Raw genomic sequence first — 15427 nt, 5'->3', positions numbered from 1 at the left:
AGGGGGTCAGACCAGATGATCATAATGGTCCCTTCTGACCTTAAAGTCTATGAGTAAAAGTCATTTGTGGTTTATTGTGAAAGTTGGGGTGCTTATTTACAGCGTGAAAGTTGGCAACTGTGCTTTTAAGTATTTGAAGATAGCTGTCATGTCCCCCTCTTAGTCTCCTCTTTTCTAAACTAAACATATCCGGCTCCTTCAGCCTTTGCTTATATGGCTTGCATTCCAGCACTTTGATCATCTTTGTGGCTCACCACTGGATCCTTTTCAGTTTCTCTGCATCCTTTCTATACATTGGTGACCAAAATTGGACACAGTCCTCCAGCTGAGACCTAACCAGCGCCAAATAGAGCAGCACTATCACTTTCCATGACTTGCGTGCTATGCCTCTGTTAATGCAACCTAAAATTACATTTGCTTTTTTTTGTAACAGCATCGCATTGCTGACTCATGTTGAGGTTGTGATCCACCACAACTCCCAGATCCTTCTGAGCAGTGCTGCTGCCAAGCCAGTTATCCCTCATTCTATATTTGTACATTTGGTTTTTCTTCCATAAGTGTAGCACCTTATATTTGTCTTTGTCGATTTTCATTTTGGTGCCTATAGCCCAGTACTCAAATTTATCAAGATCCTTCTGAATTTTAGCTCTATCCGCCAAAGTGTTTGCAACCCCTCCCCCCGCACGCGCACACACACACACACACACACACACACACACACACACACACACACACACAGAGCTGTGTGTTATCTGCAAATTTGATTGGTATGCTCTCTATTCCTACATCCAGGTCATTAATAAAGGTGTTAAACAACATCAGACCCAGAACAGATCCCTGTGGAACCCCCACTTGAGACCTCCCTCTAATCCCACATCATTCCATTAATAGTTACTCTTAGTTTGCGGTTCTTTAACCAATTGCATATCCACTGAATGGTAGTTCTGCTGAGCCTGCATTTCTCCAGCAACTTATCAGAATGTCATGTGAGACTGTGTTAAAAGCCTTGCTGAAGTCCAGGTATATTATGTCCACTGCATTCCTCCTATCCACCAAATTAATTCACGTGAGGATCACATGAAAGACTGTCTGATTAGACATGAATTTAAATAGTACTTCAGTATGAAAACTATATAGGGGATAAGTTCTGGAATGTTAGAGACTAGCCAAATCATGGATTTATTCTGCTCCAATCCAAGTAGATTAAAAAAATTATTAAAAAGCTGCATGTTCAACTATGTAAGAAAAAGAAAATTCCTGCAGTACTGGCTGATGAATAACTGCAGGAATAAAAATAAACCACTTTGGATTTCTAAGGAGTCATTTGTTTGAGGATCTTAAAGTATTTTTACAAATACTAATGAAGTCTCAACACTCCTTTGGGGTAATTTTATTACCCTTTTTAGAGTGGGGGAGAGAGATGAAAGGACTTGCCCACATTCACAGCAAAACTGCGACTAGAATCCAGCTGTCTTGGCTGTCCATTAAGTTCTACTGTGGCCATGTCTATGCTACAGACTACTGCCGGCATTACTAAGTTGATCAAGGATGCAAAGAGTGAGATTCATGACCAACATAACTGTTTTGGCAGAAGTCTGTAGTTTAAACAGAGATATACCAGCAAAACTGTGCTTTTACCACTAGAGCTTGTTTCATTCGTGGGGGGCGCTTTTATTACACCAGTACAAAGCACAGCCTTGCCTGTCTAGTTGTGCCCACACTAGGAGCACTTTGCCGGTATAGTACACTGGTATTCCTATACCCATAAAGCATTCCTAGTGTAGACATTGTGTTAGTCAGCGAGTTAGACTAAGTACAAACAAATGCCTGAAAAGTACAAGGAACTCAGCAGGCGGGGTGTGTGTGTGTGTGTGTGTTTTTTTCATAATTAACCAGCTTTCCAGCCAGTGGATGCTGCCATCTTGGTGCTAGTCATTCCCAGAACTAACCCTACTAAAAGCAGTACCTCCAAGAAAGATCAGAACATTAACACAGCATCTCTCTCACCTTCCATCCCCCTATATTATCCTCACATGAATTCATGAGTGACAAGTTGTTACTGAATTTTACATTTTTAGTTAAATTATGGAACACGTGTTAGGTAGCAGCCCAAATGGCTATTTGTGAAGTGAGTCTCCAGTAATTCCTGAAATGCAACAGCTAGCAAGCAACATTATAGCTCTTTGTCAATATGTGAATCCTAGTGAGGTGGTAGAGAAGGGAAGGAGACATTTTGCAGGAAGGCTATCTTGCCATGATAGGCTTTTTTGCAAATATCTAGGAATGCTGGAGAAGAAAATTAATACAGATCTGAATGTAGGGGAGCATAACAACAAATAGATAGGACTTTTATAAGTTTCCAGCTGTTTTAAGACTCCCAGGTAGTACTTTCCATCCACTCTGCTTCATTCACAATACACAACTCTGTTGCCAGAGTGGGCTTGCAGCCCCCCCAACCACTTCAATAAGTAATCAAATGGACTCAAAGCAGAAGGCAAGTCACCAACATTGTTGTATCACGTACCACTATGTACTATAAAAATGCCGAACATTTTCTTAAAGATTATAAACCAAAAAATGGATTTCTTCAGAAATATGCGTTTTGAAATGTACCTGTAACCCCAAGAATATGCAGAGGTACCAGGGAGGAACATCCTCAATTGTGTAAATCATGTCAGCTCTCTGCGCATCTAAACTTCCACTGCTGTCCAGTGTCTCTGCCAGAGAACTCTGTTAAATTAAAAGAGGAAAAGCCAACAGCAGTTTAATATTACAGAAGAATAACTGAATTTGGAATGTTAGACTTTTAAGGTACTCTTGAAGAGGACGGGGTTCTATTATTCCAAAGCAACACCAGTGCATATTAAAGCTTAAACCTTTGAGATGATCAACCACTATCCCCAACTCTAACTACTGAGCGTGAATAAAAAGATTCTCTTTCATAACCCATCCCCTGCCTATTCAGACAAACAAAGCATAATCCTCCATTTGTGATATAACCACTTTGGCAGCAGATTATGCCAAAATAAACGGGGATTATCATGACTGATTGGTTTACACAAAAAAGGAGAATGAGGAAAAAAGAGTAAGTAGAAGAACATTCAACAATGGATATTTCAAAAGTAAAATGGCAATCCTTGCATCAGAGATTTAAACTGAGGGCAAGAACATGTCAAACTATTATGACTGCATTCTAAGATGGCCTCTTACTTCTTTTAGTCATGTTCAATCATTTTTAGCAACATAGCAAACCCTACGGGGTTGTTGCTTGTTGCCGCACACTGAAGCATGTAGAAAAAAAACGTTGATATAGCTACATTAAGTAATCCAGAGCATCTTTAATACAGACAAACTGAGTTACTCTGGATTTGCCAAGTGTAAATGAGATCTGAATTTGGCCTCTGCACATTAATACACCCTAATTAGGAGAGAGCATGCTAGAAAAGCAGCTACGTGTATGGTAGTACCTTCCAGCCTCCCTAGATAGTATGCAATAATTTCAGAATCACTATCGTATTTTCTAGGGTAAAATATTTTAAATACAATTTTAATGGCTTCATTTCAAAACTGGGGAATTAAAACTGAGATCAAAATACCTACATGTCTTTTAGTGCCAAGAACATTTGAGCAGGAGGGAGGATTTGATTTTATCATTTTAAACCCTGAATGATAACTTATATAACTACTGTTCTGGTCTAATCCACACTCAGAACAAATTCACATGAAGAAGCTTTACGCAAAACTGATAACTTTCCCAGACTCCCCTTCCCTTTCATTGAGATAAATCCACGTAGAATTCTTACATGATCCCAATTTAGTTTATTATCCAAAGCGTCATGGAAATCAACTGACCCATGACATTTCTTTTTCACACTGCACTGATTTTGTTAGCAAAACAAATACAACTGCCTGGGCTACACATCCATACTCAGATAAGTTACATATAGGGCTGGGGAAGAATGGGGACATTGAGATTTTTCCTCTGCGGAGTACAGCGATATTCATATCCTAGAAGCCTACTCAAAATGTTAAATTCAGTGTTTTGTTGAAGGAATGATTGAAATAAGAGGGATAGCTCCTAAATGATCACTGAGAGGAAGCTGTTCAGCGTGGCTCCCATCTGGCAGACCAGCAGCAGCACTAAGGGTATGCTTTTACCAAAGGATAACTAAAAACAGAATGGGGAAAAATCAATTTATTTTTATGAGAGTAAATTAGGTGAGGTTAACCATGGGCAGGAGGTACATAGCACTGACCTCACCTAGCCACTTTCATGGTAGACACTAAGTGCCTTCTGCCTCCACTCAGGATTATACAGCAAGCTAACTACAGCATGTTTGATATCTTGCTTTGTGTCAGTGAAGATGAAGCTGAGTGAAGAGCATCAGTGGGGAAAGGAAAGCTACCACCGGAAAAAAAAAAAAAAAAAAAAAAGAGAGAGAGAGAGAAAGGGAGATGCAGAAGTTAGTGAAAATGTGGGGAGACCCGATGGCACCTTTATGTGACATGGGGACTTTTCTTATTCATTAGGTTGCACAGCTGGACAACCAGAAAAGCCCAATCTAAAGAGGGCTTAGGACAAATTGAGACTGTGACAGTCTGTCGGAAAAGAAGAGCCCTCTCCCGGGAAGTTAAGTATACTTCAAGAGAAATTTCTGTGATGGTTTCAGTCTCGTTGCAATAAAGTTCTGCTCAACTTCTTAAGAGTGTTTTTGTGCCTGTATACATTTCTCCTCATCCTTCCTTTTGCTCTGAGATTAGTATATGTACTTGCTGAGGATTTTGTTTATAATAGGGGATTTAGTATTTTAATTAATTTTTTGGCTAAGTCATCAACATACTGACTAAAAAGGGTCAAGAAGGAAACACCGCCACCCTGTTAAATAAAAGCTAAGTCTAATACCAATAGAGAGAAATTGTTTCCTTGTGAACAATGCCAGAGTTATTTTGGTAAAGCCATCCATCTAGGAGCACAAATTAAAAACGATGGACAGTTGCCCTACACTCCTGAAGGCAAAATTATCATTTGCCCCCTTATCCAACAGAACACCTCAATATACTGTGTGTCATGGATAACTTTCCAAGGTCAAGTCCTTCCAAAGACTAACTGAGTGGCCTGACCTTGACAAGCTGCCTATGACAGTGTGCTGAAGTGACATTTTTGCCTTCACATGTTCAGAATGCCTCAACATTAGGTACTAGATTTCATGCAAAGTCCTGGCCATAATCTGGGCAAGCTGATGTGCCTTCATTAGTCCTTGCCCTTTGGCCTCTTCTCTTGGTCTGCAGCTATGTTGAGGAGCTTCCAATAACTTCCCACAGCTGCATTAGCACCATACTACCCAGAAACACTCCCCACTGGCCTTCACAAGACAGGTGAAATTGCACCAGCTCTACAGTGATGGTGGGAAATTTTTTAAGATAAAAGCGTTATTTATTGGCCCACTGTCCTACCTGGCCATTATTTATTATTATTGGCGTTATTTATTGGCCCACCCAAACACAAGTTTACAACACACCCATCTATAACAAAAGAGATTAAAAGCCTGAAAATATATTTAGAAATAGAAAATATTCAAACAAACACATCCAGCAGCTCTGAGCCCAGCAGTCTGTCAGCAACACACCAACCACAGTCTGGCTTCCACCAGCCTCAGATCCTATACTTGCAGGATAACCCCATCACACTCCTAGGCCTGTATTTTTTCAAAAAATTGTGTCTGCACTGTCCAGCCCTTAGGGTGTGACCTGCATGTTGGAAGGCTGTTTGTGAGCGGCCCAGGTTGGGAGCTACATCATCAAAACATTGTGAGGCACCCAAAGTTGCAGGGCAAATGGTGACAACCCCTCACTGGTCTGGATTGCACCCTGGAATGTGACATGAGGTATTTGATGGGAGTGAGTGTGTGACCAAGTTAGTGGATTTGCGTGAATGAGCGTGATGGAATAGACTGGAAAATAAACAGATTACTGAAACAATTTTTTGAGGGGCTGGAGAAGTGAGACATATATAGATCTGAGAAAACCACACAGAGTAAGGGAACAAAGCAAAAGGGAAATAATGGAAGCAAAGGGAGAAAGACACCAAAAATAACTGACAGACTTACACCATGATCTAATAAAGGGGAAAAAATAAAGAAGTGGAGGGAAGCCAGAAGTGAAAGACGATAAAAATGTAAGAGACATAATTCAAGATACATTTTTAAAAGTGTTATATGATGAGCTAACTGACAACACTTTACAATTAAATCAATTATGCAACAAGCAGTGCACAAGTGTTTATTTCTTTAAATTGGAGCCATAGGGCAGTGCAGCTATTTTCACTCCGGCTAGCAGGCCTAATATTGGGACTAACAGGTGCCAGGTAATTTAGCATTCATGGTTTACAGACTTATACATGTTAGTGTGCATATTTACTCGCCACAGATTATACAAATTTTAGTTATCTTCACTTTGAACTTTTTTCTTTAAGTCTTGTTTGGTCTTTGATGAGTGATATTTTATGAGAAATAGAATAACAAAAAAAAGAAACATGATTGATACCTTGTTGTTAAGGGTGATTGATAAACAGAAGAGATATGTTTACATAAAGGAAATTACAGTGTCAACCATTATCTCCCACACTAGATGGCTAATGGATAAAGTCATCTCCTTTCGCCTCTACCAAGTTCCTAAATCAAGCAGAGCTGATAAGTTCACTATCTATATAGGGCAAATTATATTATGCACGATTTACAATCTTGTTCACGTACAGTTTAAAAAAAAAAGAGAGACAGAAAAAGAAGTACCCAGAACTGAGTACTTAGTGTGTTGAAGCAATGAATGGATGTTTTTCTTCAGTGTAACGTAATCTGAGTTACACTGGCATGTAGCTGGCTAAATTGTCCTAGAACTAGATGAGGAGTTAAGAAATCAGTAGAAAACAGATAAAAATACAATTTAGGCAGAAAAATTAGTCAGCAAATGCATGCTTTCAAATCTGAAGACCAATATACAACGGTGATTTTACCATAATAAATTTTGCATATTAAAGAGTCTTTATCAGATTATTGCTACCACATGCAAGCTTTGCCTTGATGTGACCCAATCCCCGTGGTGCAATACTAGCATCAGATAAAATTTACAACTCACCAGTTGCCAAAGTTAATCTTTGCAGTACCATAATGAAAACTGGAGTTTTGCCAGTTAAAATATTATATTAGAAACAGAGAAATAATCTTTATGGCTCTCTGAGTAAGCTTAGTGTTCGCAGTTGGACTCTGGAATAAAAAGTTTTCTGCATCTAGACAAGTTGATATATTGTGGACTTTGTTTCAGATATTTATCTAATGTTCTTGTTAAACAAAATATAATCCAAAATGATGCTGGTATATTATTAGCCTTCCAAAGTTACAGCTAAAAACCTTTCAGATAGTCAAGGAACTAACCAAATATTAATAAAGAAAAGAATCTATGCAGCTCTTCCAAAATCTCAATTATGTCCTATGATTTAACAAACACCTTTCCATAAAGTATGTGATTTTAGTATTAGTATGGAAATGAGGAGACTTGGGCTTGGTCTACACTAAACCCCCAAATCGAACTAAGGTACGCAACTTCAGCTACGTGAATAACGTAGCTGAAGTCGACGTACCTGAGGCCTGGTCTACACTACGACTTTAATTCGGATTTATCAGCTTTAATTCGAATTAACCCTGCAACCGTCCACACAACGACGCTATTTAATTCGATGTAAATGGCCCTTTAAATCGATTTCTGTACTCCACCCCGACGAGCGGAGTAGTGCCAAAATCGATTTTAGCAATTCGAATTAGGGTTAGTGTGGCCGCAATTCGATGGTATTGGCCTCCGGGAGCTATCCCACAGTGCATCATTGTGACCGCTCTGGACAGCAATCTGAACTCGGATGCACTGGCCAGGTAGACAGGAAAAGCCCCGCGAACATTTGAATTTCATTTCCTGTTTGCCCAGCGTGGAGAGCACAGGTGACCACAGATAGCTCATCAGCACAGGTAACCATGCAGGCTGATAATCGAAAAAGAGCACCAGCATGGACCGTGAGGGAGGTACTGGATCTGATCGCTGTATGGGGAGAGGATTCAGTGCTTGCAGAACTTCGTTCTAAAAGACGAAATGCAAAAACTTTTGAAAAAATCTCCAAGGGCATGATGGAGAGAGGCCACAATAGGGACTCTGAGCAGTGCCGTGTGAAAGTCAAGGAGCTCAGACAAGCCTATCAAAAAACAAAGGAGGCAAACGGTCGCTCCGGGTCAGAGCCGCGGACATGCCGCTTCTACGCCGAGCTGCATGCAATTCTAGGGGGGGCTGCCACCACTACCCCACCTGTGTTCGTGGATTCTGGGTCGGGGATAGTCTCATCAGCGACGCCTGAGGATTCTGCCGATGGGGGAGAGGAGGAGGATGAGGATGAGGATGAGCTTGCAGAGAGCACACAGCACTCCATTCTCCCCAACAGCCAGGATCTTTTTATCACCCTGACTGAAGGACCCTCCCAAGCCTCCCAAGCCAGTACCCAAGACTCTGACCCCATGGAAGGGACCTCAGGTGAGTTTACCTTTTTAAATATAAAACTTGTTTTAAAAGCAAACGGTTTTTAATGATTACTTTGCCTGACTTTGCATTCGCGGTCAGTTCAGCTACTGGAAAAGTCTGTAGCTACTGGAAAAGTCTGTTAACGTGTATGGGGATGGAGCGGAAATCCTCCAGGGACATCTCCATGAAGCTCTCCTGGAGGTACTCCGAAAGCCTTGCCAGAAGGTTTCTGGGCAGTGCATCCTTATTCCCTCCTCCATGGTAGGACACTTGACCACACCATGCTTGCAGCAAGTAATCTGGTATCATTGCCTGACAAAGCCTGGCAGCGTATTTTGCTGGCATTCAAGCAACATCCGTTCTTTATCTTGTTGTGTAATCCTCAGGAGAGTGATATCACTCCTGGTAATCTGGTTGAAATACGGGAACTTAATTAAGGGGACAGAGGTGGCCGTTCCTACTGGGCTGTTTGCCTGTGGCGGAAAATAAATCCTTCCCTGCAGTTAGCCAAGCGCAGATGGGAAATTGGCCCTGAGTTTTTCGCGTTTGGCTAGCAGGGATCTTCCCTGTTACCAGCCATGCGGTGGGGGGAGGGGTACCGTGATCATCCCAGAGAATTCATGGCGGGAGGGGGGCAGCGGCGGGGGGGGGGGGGGGGAGGGTTAGTTTGGTGCCTGCAGGGATCTTCCCTGATACCAGCCACGCGGTGGGGGGGAGGGGTACAGCGATCATCCCAGAGAATTCATGGCGAGGGGGGGGGGGGGTTAGTTTGTTTTCTGGTGCTGCTGAATGTTAACAGAAAAACCGCAGCACTCTACTTGCCTGAAGGGGCCCAGACAAGCCCCCCCACACTGCCCCCCCCCCCAACTGGCTGAGATTGGCCAGGCTTCTGCAGCACTCTACAAGCTATGCTTGGTATGTGGGAAAGGAGGGCGCAGAAGCTTACCATGGCCGCATGCAAGCCGAATTCTGTTGCCCAGACCTGTGATCTCTAGCAGCAAAGCCACAGGCACTCAGCATTAAGAGGCAAAATGCGACCTTGCACAGAAATCACATGTGCTATGTAATGTGAACAGTGTTGGTCACCGTGAAAGAGTATAAGCATTGTTCTGCAAAATGTAGCTTTTAAAACAATTCTCTCTTTTTTCCCCTCCCTACAGCAGTTGCAAATTCCTCAAGCCTCCCTCCTCCATCCCGAAGGTTATCACAGATAAGGCGTCGTAAGAAGAGAACGCGAGACGAGATGTTTTCGGAAATTATGGAATCCAGCCGCAGTGACAGAGCTCATCTGAATGAGTGGAAGGAAACAGTTTCAAAGTATAGGAAAGAAGTCAGTGAACGTGAGGACAGGAGGGACCAACGTGAGGAGAGGAGGGACTAACGTGAGGAGAGGAGAGATGCTCGAGATGAGAGGTGGCGGCAGGAAGACCAGAGGATGAAGGATGCAACGCTGGGGCTGCTCCGGCGTCTGGTGGAGGTTCAGGAACGGCTGCTGGAAAACAGACTGCCGCTTCAGCCCCTGTTCCACCCTCCACCCTCCCCATGTTCCGTATCCTCCTCGCCCAGACGTGTAAGAACGCGGGGGGGGAGGCTCCGTACACCTTCCCATTCCACCCCAGTAGACAGCCCAAGCAAAAGGCTGTCATTTTTTTAACCTTTTCTTTGTGGCTTTTTCCTTCCCAGCAATCCTCCTCCCAAATACCACCCGGGTTCCCTCCCTCTTTTTCTAATCTATTAATAAAGAATAAATGATTTTTAAATGATAGTGACTTTATTTGGTTTGAAAGAAAGCTGGGGGAAGGGGCAGGGTGGGTTCCTTACAGAAAATCAGTCAATAAAGGGGGCGGGTTTTCATGAAGGAGAAACAAACAGATATTTCACACTGTAGCCTGGCCAGCCATGAAACTGGTTTTTAAAGCTTCTCTGATGCACAGCGCTTCATGGTGTGCTCTTCTAATCGCCCTGGTGTCTGGCTGCGCGTAATCAGCAGCCAGGCGATTTGCCTCAGCCTCCCACCCCGCCATAAAGGTCTCCCCCTTACTTTCACAGAGATTGTGGAGCACACAGCAAGCAGAAATAACAATGGGGAGATTTCTTTGGCTGAGGTCAGAGCGAGTCAATAATGATCTCCAGCGACCTTTTAAACGGCCAAATGCACATTCTACCACCATTCTGCACTTGCTCAGCCTGTAGTTAAACAGCTCCTGACTCCTGTCCAGGCTGCCTGTGTATGGCTTCATAAGCCATGGCATTAAGGGGTAGGCTGGGTCCCCAAGAATAACTATGGGCATTTCAACATCCCCAACGGTTATTTTCTGGTCCGGAAAGTAAGTCCCTTGCTGCAGCCCTTTAAACAGAGTAGTGTTCCTGAAGACGCGAGCGTCATGAACCCTTCCCGCCCAGCCCGCGTTGATGTTGGTGAAACGTCCCTTGTGATCCACAAGTGCTTGCAGCACCATTGAAAAGTACCCCTTGCGGTTTATGTACTCGGTGGCTTGGTGCTCCGGTGCCAAGATAGGGATATGGGTTCCGTCTATTGCCCCACCACAGTTAGGGAATCCCATTGCAGCAAAACCATCCACTATAGCCTGCACATTTCCCAGAGTCAAACTTTCGTAGCAGCACCTGAGTGATTGCTTTGGCTACTTGCATCACAGCAGCCCCCACAGTAGATTTGCCCACTCCAAATTGATTCCCGACTGACCGGTAGCTGTCTGGCGTTGCAAGCTTCCACAGGGCTATCGCCACGCGCTTCTCAACTGTGAGGGCTGCTCTCATCTTGGTATTCTGGCGTTTCAGGGCAGGGGACAGCAAGTCACAAAGTTCCATGAAAGTGCCCTTACGCATGCGAAAGTTCCGCAGCCACTGGGAATCGTCCCAGACCTGCAACACTATGCGGTCCCACCAGTCTGTGCTTGTTTCCCTTGCCCAGAATCGGCGTTCCATGGATAGAATCTGCCCCATTAACAACATGATCTCCAAAGCACCGGGGCCCGTGGTTTCACATAATTCTGTATCCGTGTCCATGTCCATGTCCTCATCATGCTTGTTGCTGCGCTGCCGCCGCCGCTGCCTCCTCGCCTCGTTTTTCTGGTCCTGGCTGAGCATAAACTCCACGAGAACGCGCGAGGTGTTTACAATATTCATGAATGCTGTCTTGAGCTCAGCGGGCTCCATGCTTGCCGTGGTATGGAGTCTGCAGTGTTCACCCACCCAGGAAAAAAGGCGCGAAAATGGTTGTCTGCCGTCCGTTGCTTTCATGCAGGGAGGGAGGGAGGGAGGAGGTGAGGCTGTACCCAGAACCACCTGCGACGATGTTTTTTGTCCCATCAGGCACTGGGATCTTAACCCACAATCCCAATGGGCGCGGGAGACTGCGGGAACTATGGGATAGCTATGGAATTGCTACCCACAGTGCAACCGTGCAGAAATCGACGCTAGCCCCGGTACTTGGACGCACACCACCGAATTAATGTGCTTAGTGTGGCCGCATTCATTTCGACTTTATACAACCTGTTTTTCAAATCCGAATGATCTAAATTCGGATTAATCCCGTAGTGTAGACATACCCTTAGTTCGAACTTATTGCGGTCCAGACCCGGCAGGCAGGCTCCCCCGTGGACTCCGCGTACTCCTCACGGTGAGCAGGATTACCGGAGTCGACGGGGAGCACTTCTGAGTTCGATTTATCGCGTCCAGACAAGACGCGATAAATCGAACCCAGAAGTTCGATTGCCTGCCGCCGAACCAGCGCGTAAGTATAGACAAGCCCTAAGGGGAGATATGATGGAGGTATATAAAATCATGAGTGATGTGGAGAAAGTAGATATGGGAATAAGTAAATAACTTTTCCTTAATACAAGAACTAGGGGCCACCAAATGAAATTAATGGGCAGCAGGTTTAAAACAAATAAAAGGAAGTTCTTCTTCACACAGTGCACAGTCAACCTGTGGAACTCCTTGCCTGAGGAGGTTGTGAAGGCTAGGCATATAACAGCGTTTAAAAGAGAATTGGATAAATTCACAGAGGTTAAGTCCATTAATGTTATTAGCCAGGATGGGTAAGGAATGGTGTCCCTAGCCTCTGTCTGTCAGAGGGTGGAGATGGATGGCAGGAGAGACATAACTTGATCATTACCTGTTAGGTCACTCCCTCTGGGGTACCTGGCAATGGCCACTGTCAGTAGACAGGATACTGGGCTAGATGGACCTTTGGTCTGACCCAGTACGGCCATTCTTATGTTAGTATTAGACAGATCATTTCAAAGCAAAACACACTGACAAATTAAGACTGTGATGCCTGTTTTAACATTGCCTATTTTTAGTCTAAATTTTAAAGATGAACAGCAGAACTGGATTCTACAGATCTCTATAAAAACCTAATATAAATATATGATTATAACTAAAGCTACCTTCAAATCAGATATTTTTAACAGTCATTTTTAAAAAGTTCTGGTAATTTGGTCACCAGATCAATAACTATTCCATATTGTTTCACTTGAAACATTTCAGGCTACAGAGTCTACATTACAAAAGGGAAGGTTATAAGAACATAAGAAAGGACATACTGGGTCAGACCAATAGTCCAACGACACCAATATCCTGTCTTTTGACAGTGGCCAATGCCAGATGCTTCAGAGAGAATGATCAGAACAGGCAATTATTGAGTGATCTATCCCCCATCATCCAGTCCCAACTTCTGACAATCAAAGGTCTAATGGCATTTGGGGTTCAAGCCCCAAACAAGATTTTCCTTGAAGAAGTTCTCCAGTCCTTGGCGTATTAACACTCAGCACAAAGATGTCACTTATATGGCTTAACACCAACAGTACTAGGGGAAATACATTAATCAAGATTTCTTTAGTTTCACAAAATCTGTGAAAGTCAACGTTTGTTTCAATATAGAAAGCCCACTTGTTTAACAGGAATACAACACGACTGAAGAGTAATCCCATAATGACTACTGACACTTATAGTTCTATTTATCAGCATGAATAAGGCTGATGGAATAGATTAAAGCCCTCCCCTGCTCCACCCTCTAGGATTAAGAAATCCTTAATTCTTTCAAGTAGCCCTGCGGGCAGGTTTAAGGAGAGATTTTCAAAGGCACAAAAGGCAGTTACGCACTCAACTCTCACTGAAAGTCACAGGGACTTGGGTTCCTAACTCCCCTTTGTGCCTTTGAAAATCTCCCCCATAAACAGTGAATCAGTTTCAAGGGATGAGATGTGACAACCTACAGATAACTTTGTGTAGTCCTTTTCGTTAAAGGAGGAAAAAGACATAGCTCATGTTTGCCACCACCTAATCTATTATGTTTTTACTGTAACAGAGCAAGCAGCTTCCTGCACTATCTGATTCAAGACTTTTGTGAGATATTTTCCACCAGTCAAAAAACGAAAGATCTATTTCATCCCTATTAGAAATACGTATTTCTTAAAAGGAAAATTGGACGATAAAGATGCCAGATTAGAAAATCTGCAAAGACTGTGAATAATTAAATGTGCACAAAGACTGACAAAAGCAGTGCATGTATCGCCACCAAACTGTCTCTTTGAAGCTGACTTCAAAATTCATGGGCCCAATCCAGAGAGGTGCTGAAATCAGGAGTTGGAACAGCAGAGCATCTCTTATAAAGGACAAGTGTGAGGAAAAAAAATAAAAAACCATAACTTACTTCTTGCACCAAAAAGGTGCTATGTCTAGTAGTGGCTATTTTGTCAGATTTTTTTTAAAGTTGATTAAAACGAGCCCCAACTTGAACCAGGACCCAAATTCTACATGATTTTAGCAATACAAGAGTGGTGGGCTAACAGAGCAATTAGCAGAGCTTACCCAGCCTCTTGAGTTCAATGTAACCATCAACAATAAAACAAAATTGCATTGTAAAAGGTAAAGAGCTAATTTGGACAGAGGAAGAAACAGACACATGGAAGGCAGAAATGATGAACCTTTATCATTTCATGCCTGCCTGTTTCTGAAAGGTTTCAGGCATGACATGGACAAATATATGCCATGTATTTGACATAGCATGAGAGCACATTACATTTAAAAAAAAAAAAAAAAAAAAAAAATCTGTCCTCACCATTCAAAAAAAAATCTAAAAGCAGCCAAATGCAACAGATGGAAACCCCAACTCGCAACACACACTTACAACCCAGAACGGCTGCATATAAGTGACACTAGACTACTCCAAAGGCATCACCTCTTCTTGCTCTGACTGGTCCATTCTTGTGAGCCAGCAGGTATCTCAGAGGATCGGTCTACATGGGCAAAGAAGAGATGTGCCTTTCAATCTAATCAGCTTAATTTGACTTAAATCCCCCCTCAATGCCCGTACAGGTATAGTTTATCACCTTTAAGATTGTTTGAGTCAGCTGTGTTGCGCCTGTGCTGACAATCTTAAAGGTATTAAACTATGCTTATGTGGGCACTGAAGGGTTTTCAGTTTAGTTAACCTACGGCTTCCTCACCATGAGAAAGCTTAAATTAAAGGTGGGATATTAAGCAGCTTTGGGGTATGTCTACCCTGAAAAGACTAGAGCAACCCAGCTGCGCCACTGCAGTGCTTCTCTGTGGCACAGGTAATCCCCTTCGACGGGAGACATTTGCTAGGTTTACAGAAAAATTCTTCCATCAACTTAGCACTGTCTAAACCAGGGATAAGGTCCTTATAGCTACATCTCTCAGGGGTGTGGATTTTTCACATCCTTGAGAGATGCAACTATGCCCTTAGTTAAACTGGAACAAAAGGCTGTGTGGTCACTGTGATTTGGATAAACCAAGTTGATTTCAATTTAATTTAAGTTGATTAGAAAGGTGTTAAAGCTAACCAAAATAAACTATTCTTAATCAGAAGCATGTCAACACGGGT

At 43.0% G+C, this 15427-nt stretch overlaps 1 protein-coding gene across 5 annotated transcripts in view; it reads right to left on the bottom strand.

Annotated features, from left to right (window-relative positions):
- The window catches only part of SLC23A2 (solute carrier family 23 member 2), a 129781-nt gene that overhangs the window by 39743 nt on the left and 74611 nt on the right, over positions 1–15427 (bottom strand). For all 5 annotated transcript variants that reach the window (XM_065584452.1, XM_065584451.1, XM_065584450.1 and 2 more), the window contains one exon: positions 2614–2730. In XM_065584452.1, coding sequence (XP_065440524.1) covers positions 2614–2730 — 117 coding nt within the window. The remainder of the gene's footprint in view (positions 1–2613; positions 2731–15427) is intronic.

The sequence above is a fragment of the Chrysemys picta genome, chromosome 2 (genome assembly GCF_011386835.1).
Source record: "Chrysemys picta bellii isolate R12L10 chromosome 2, ASM1138683v2, whole genome shotgun sequence".
Taxonomy (NCBI): domain Eukaryota; kingdom Metazoa; phylum Chordata; order Testudines; family Emydidae; genus Chrysemys; species Chrysemys picta.
This window is presented reverse-complemented; position numbering and strand designations above follow the sequence as displayed.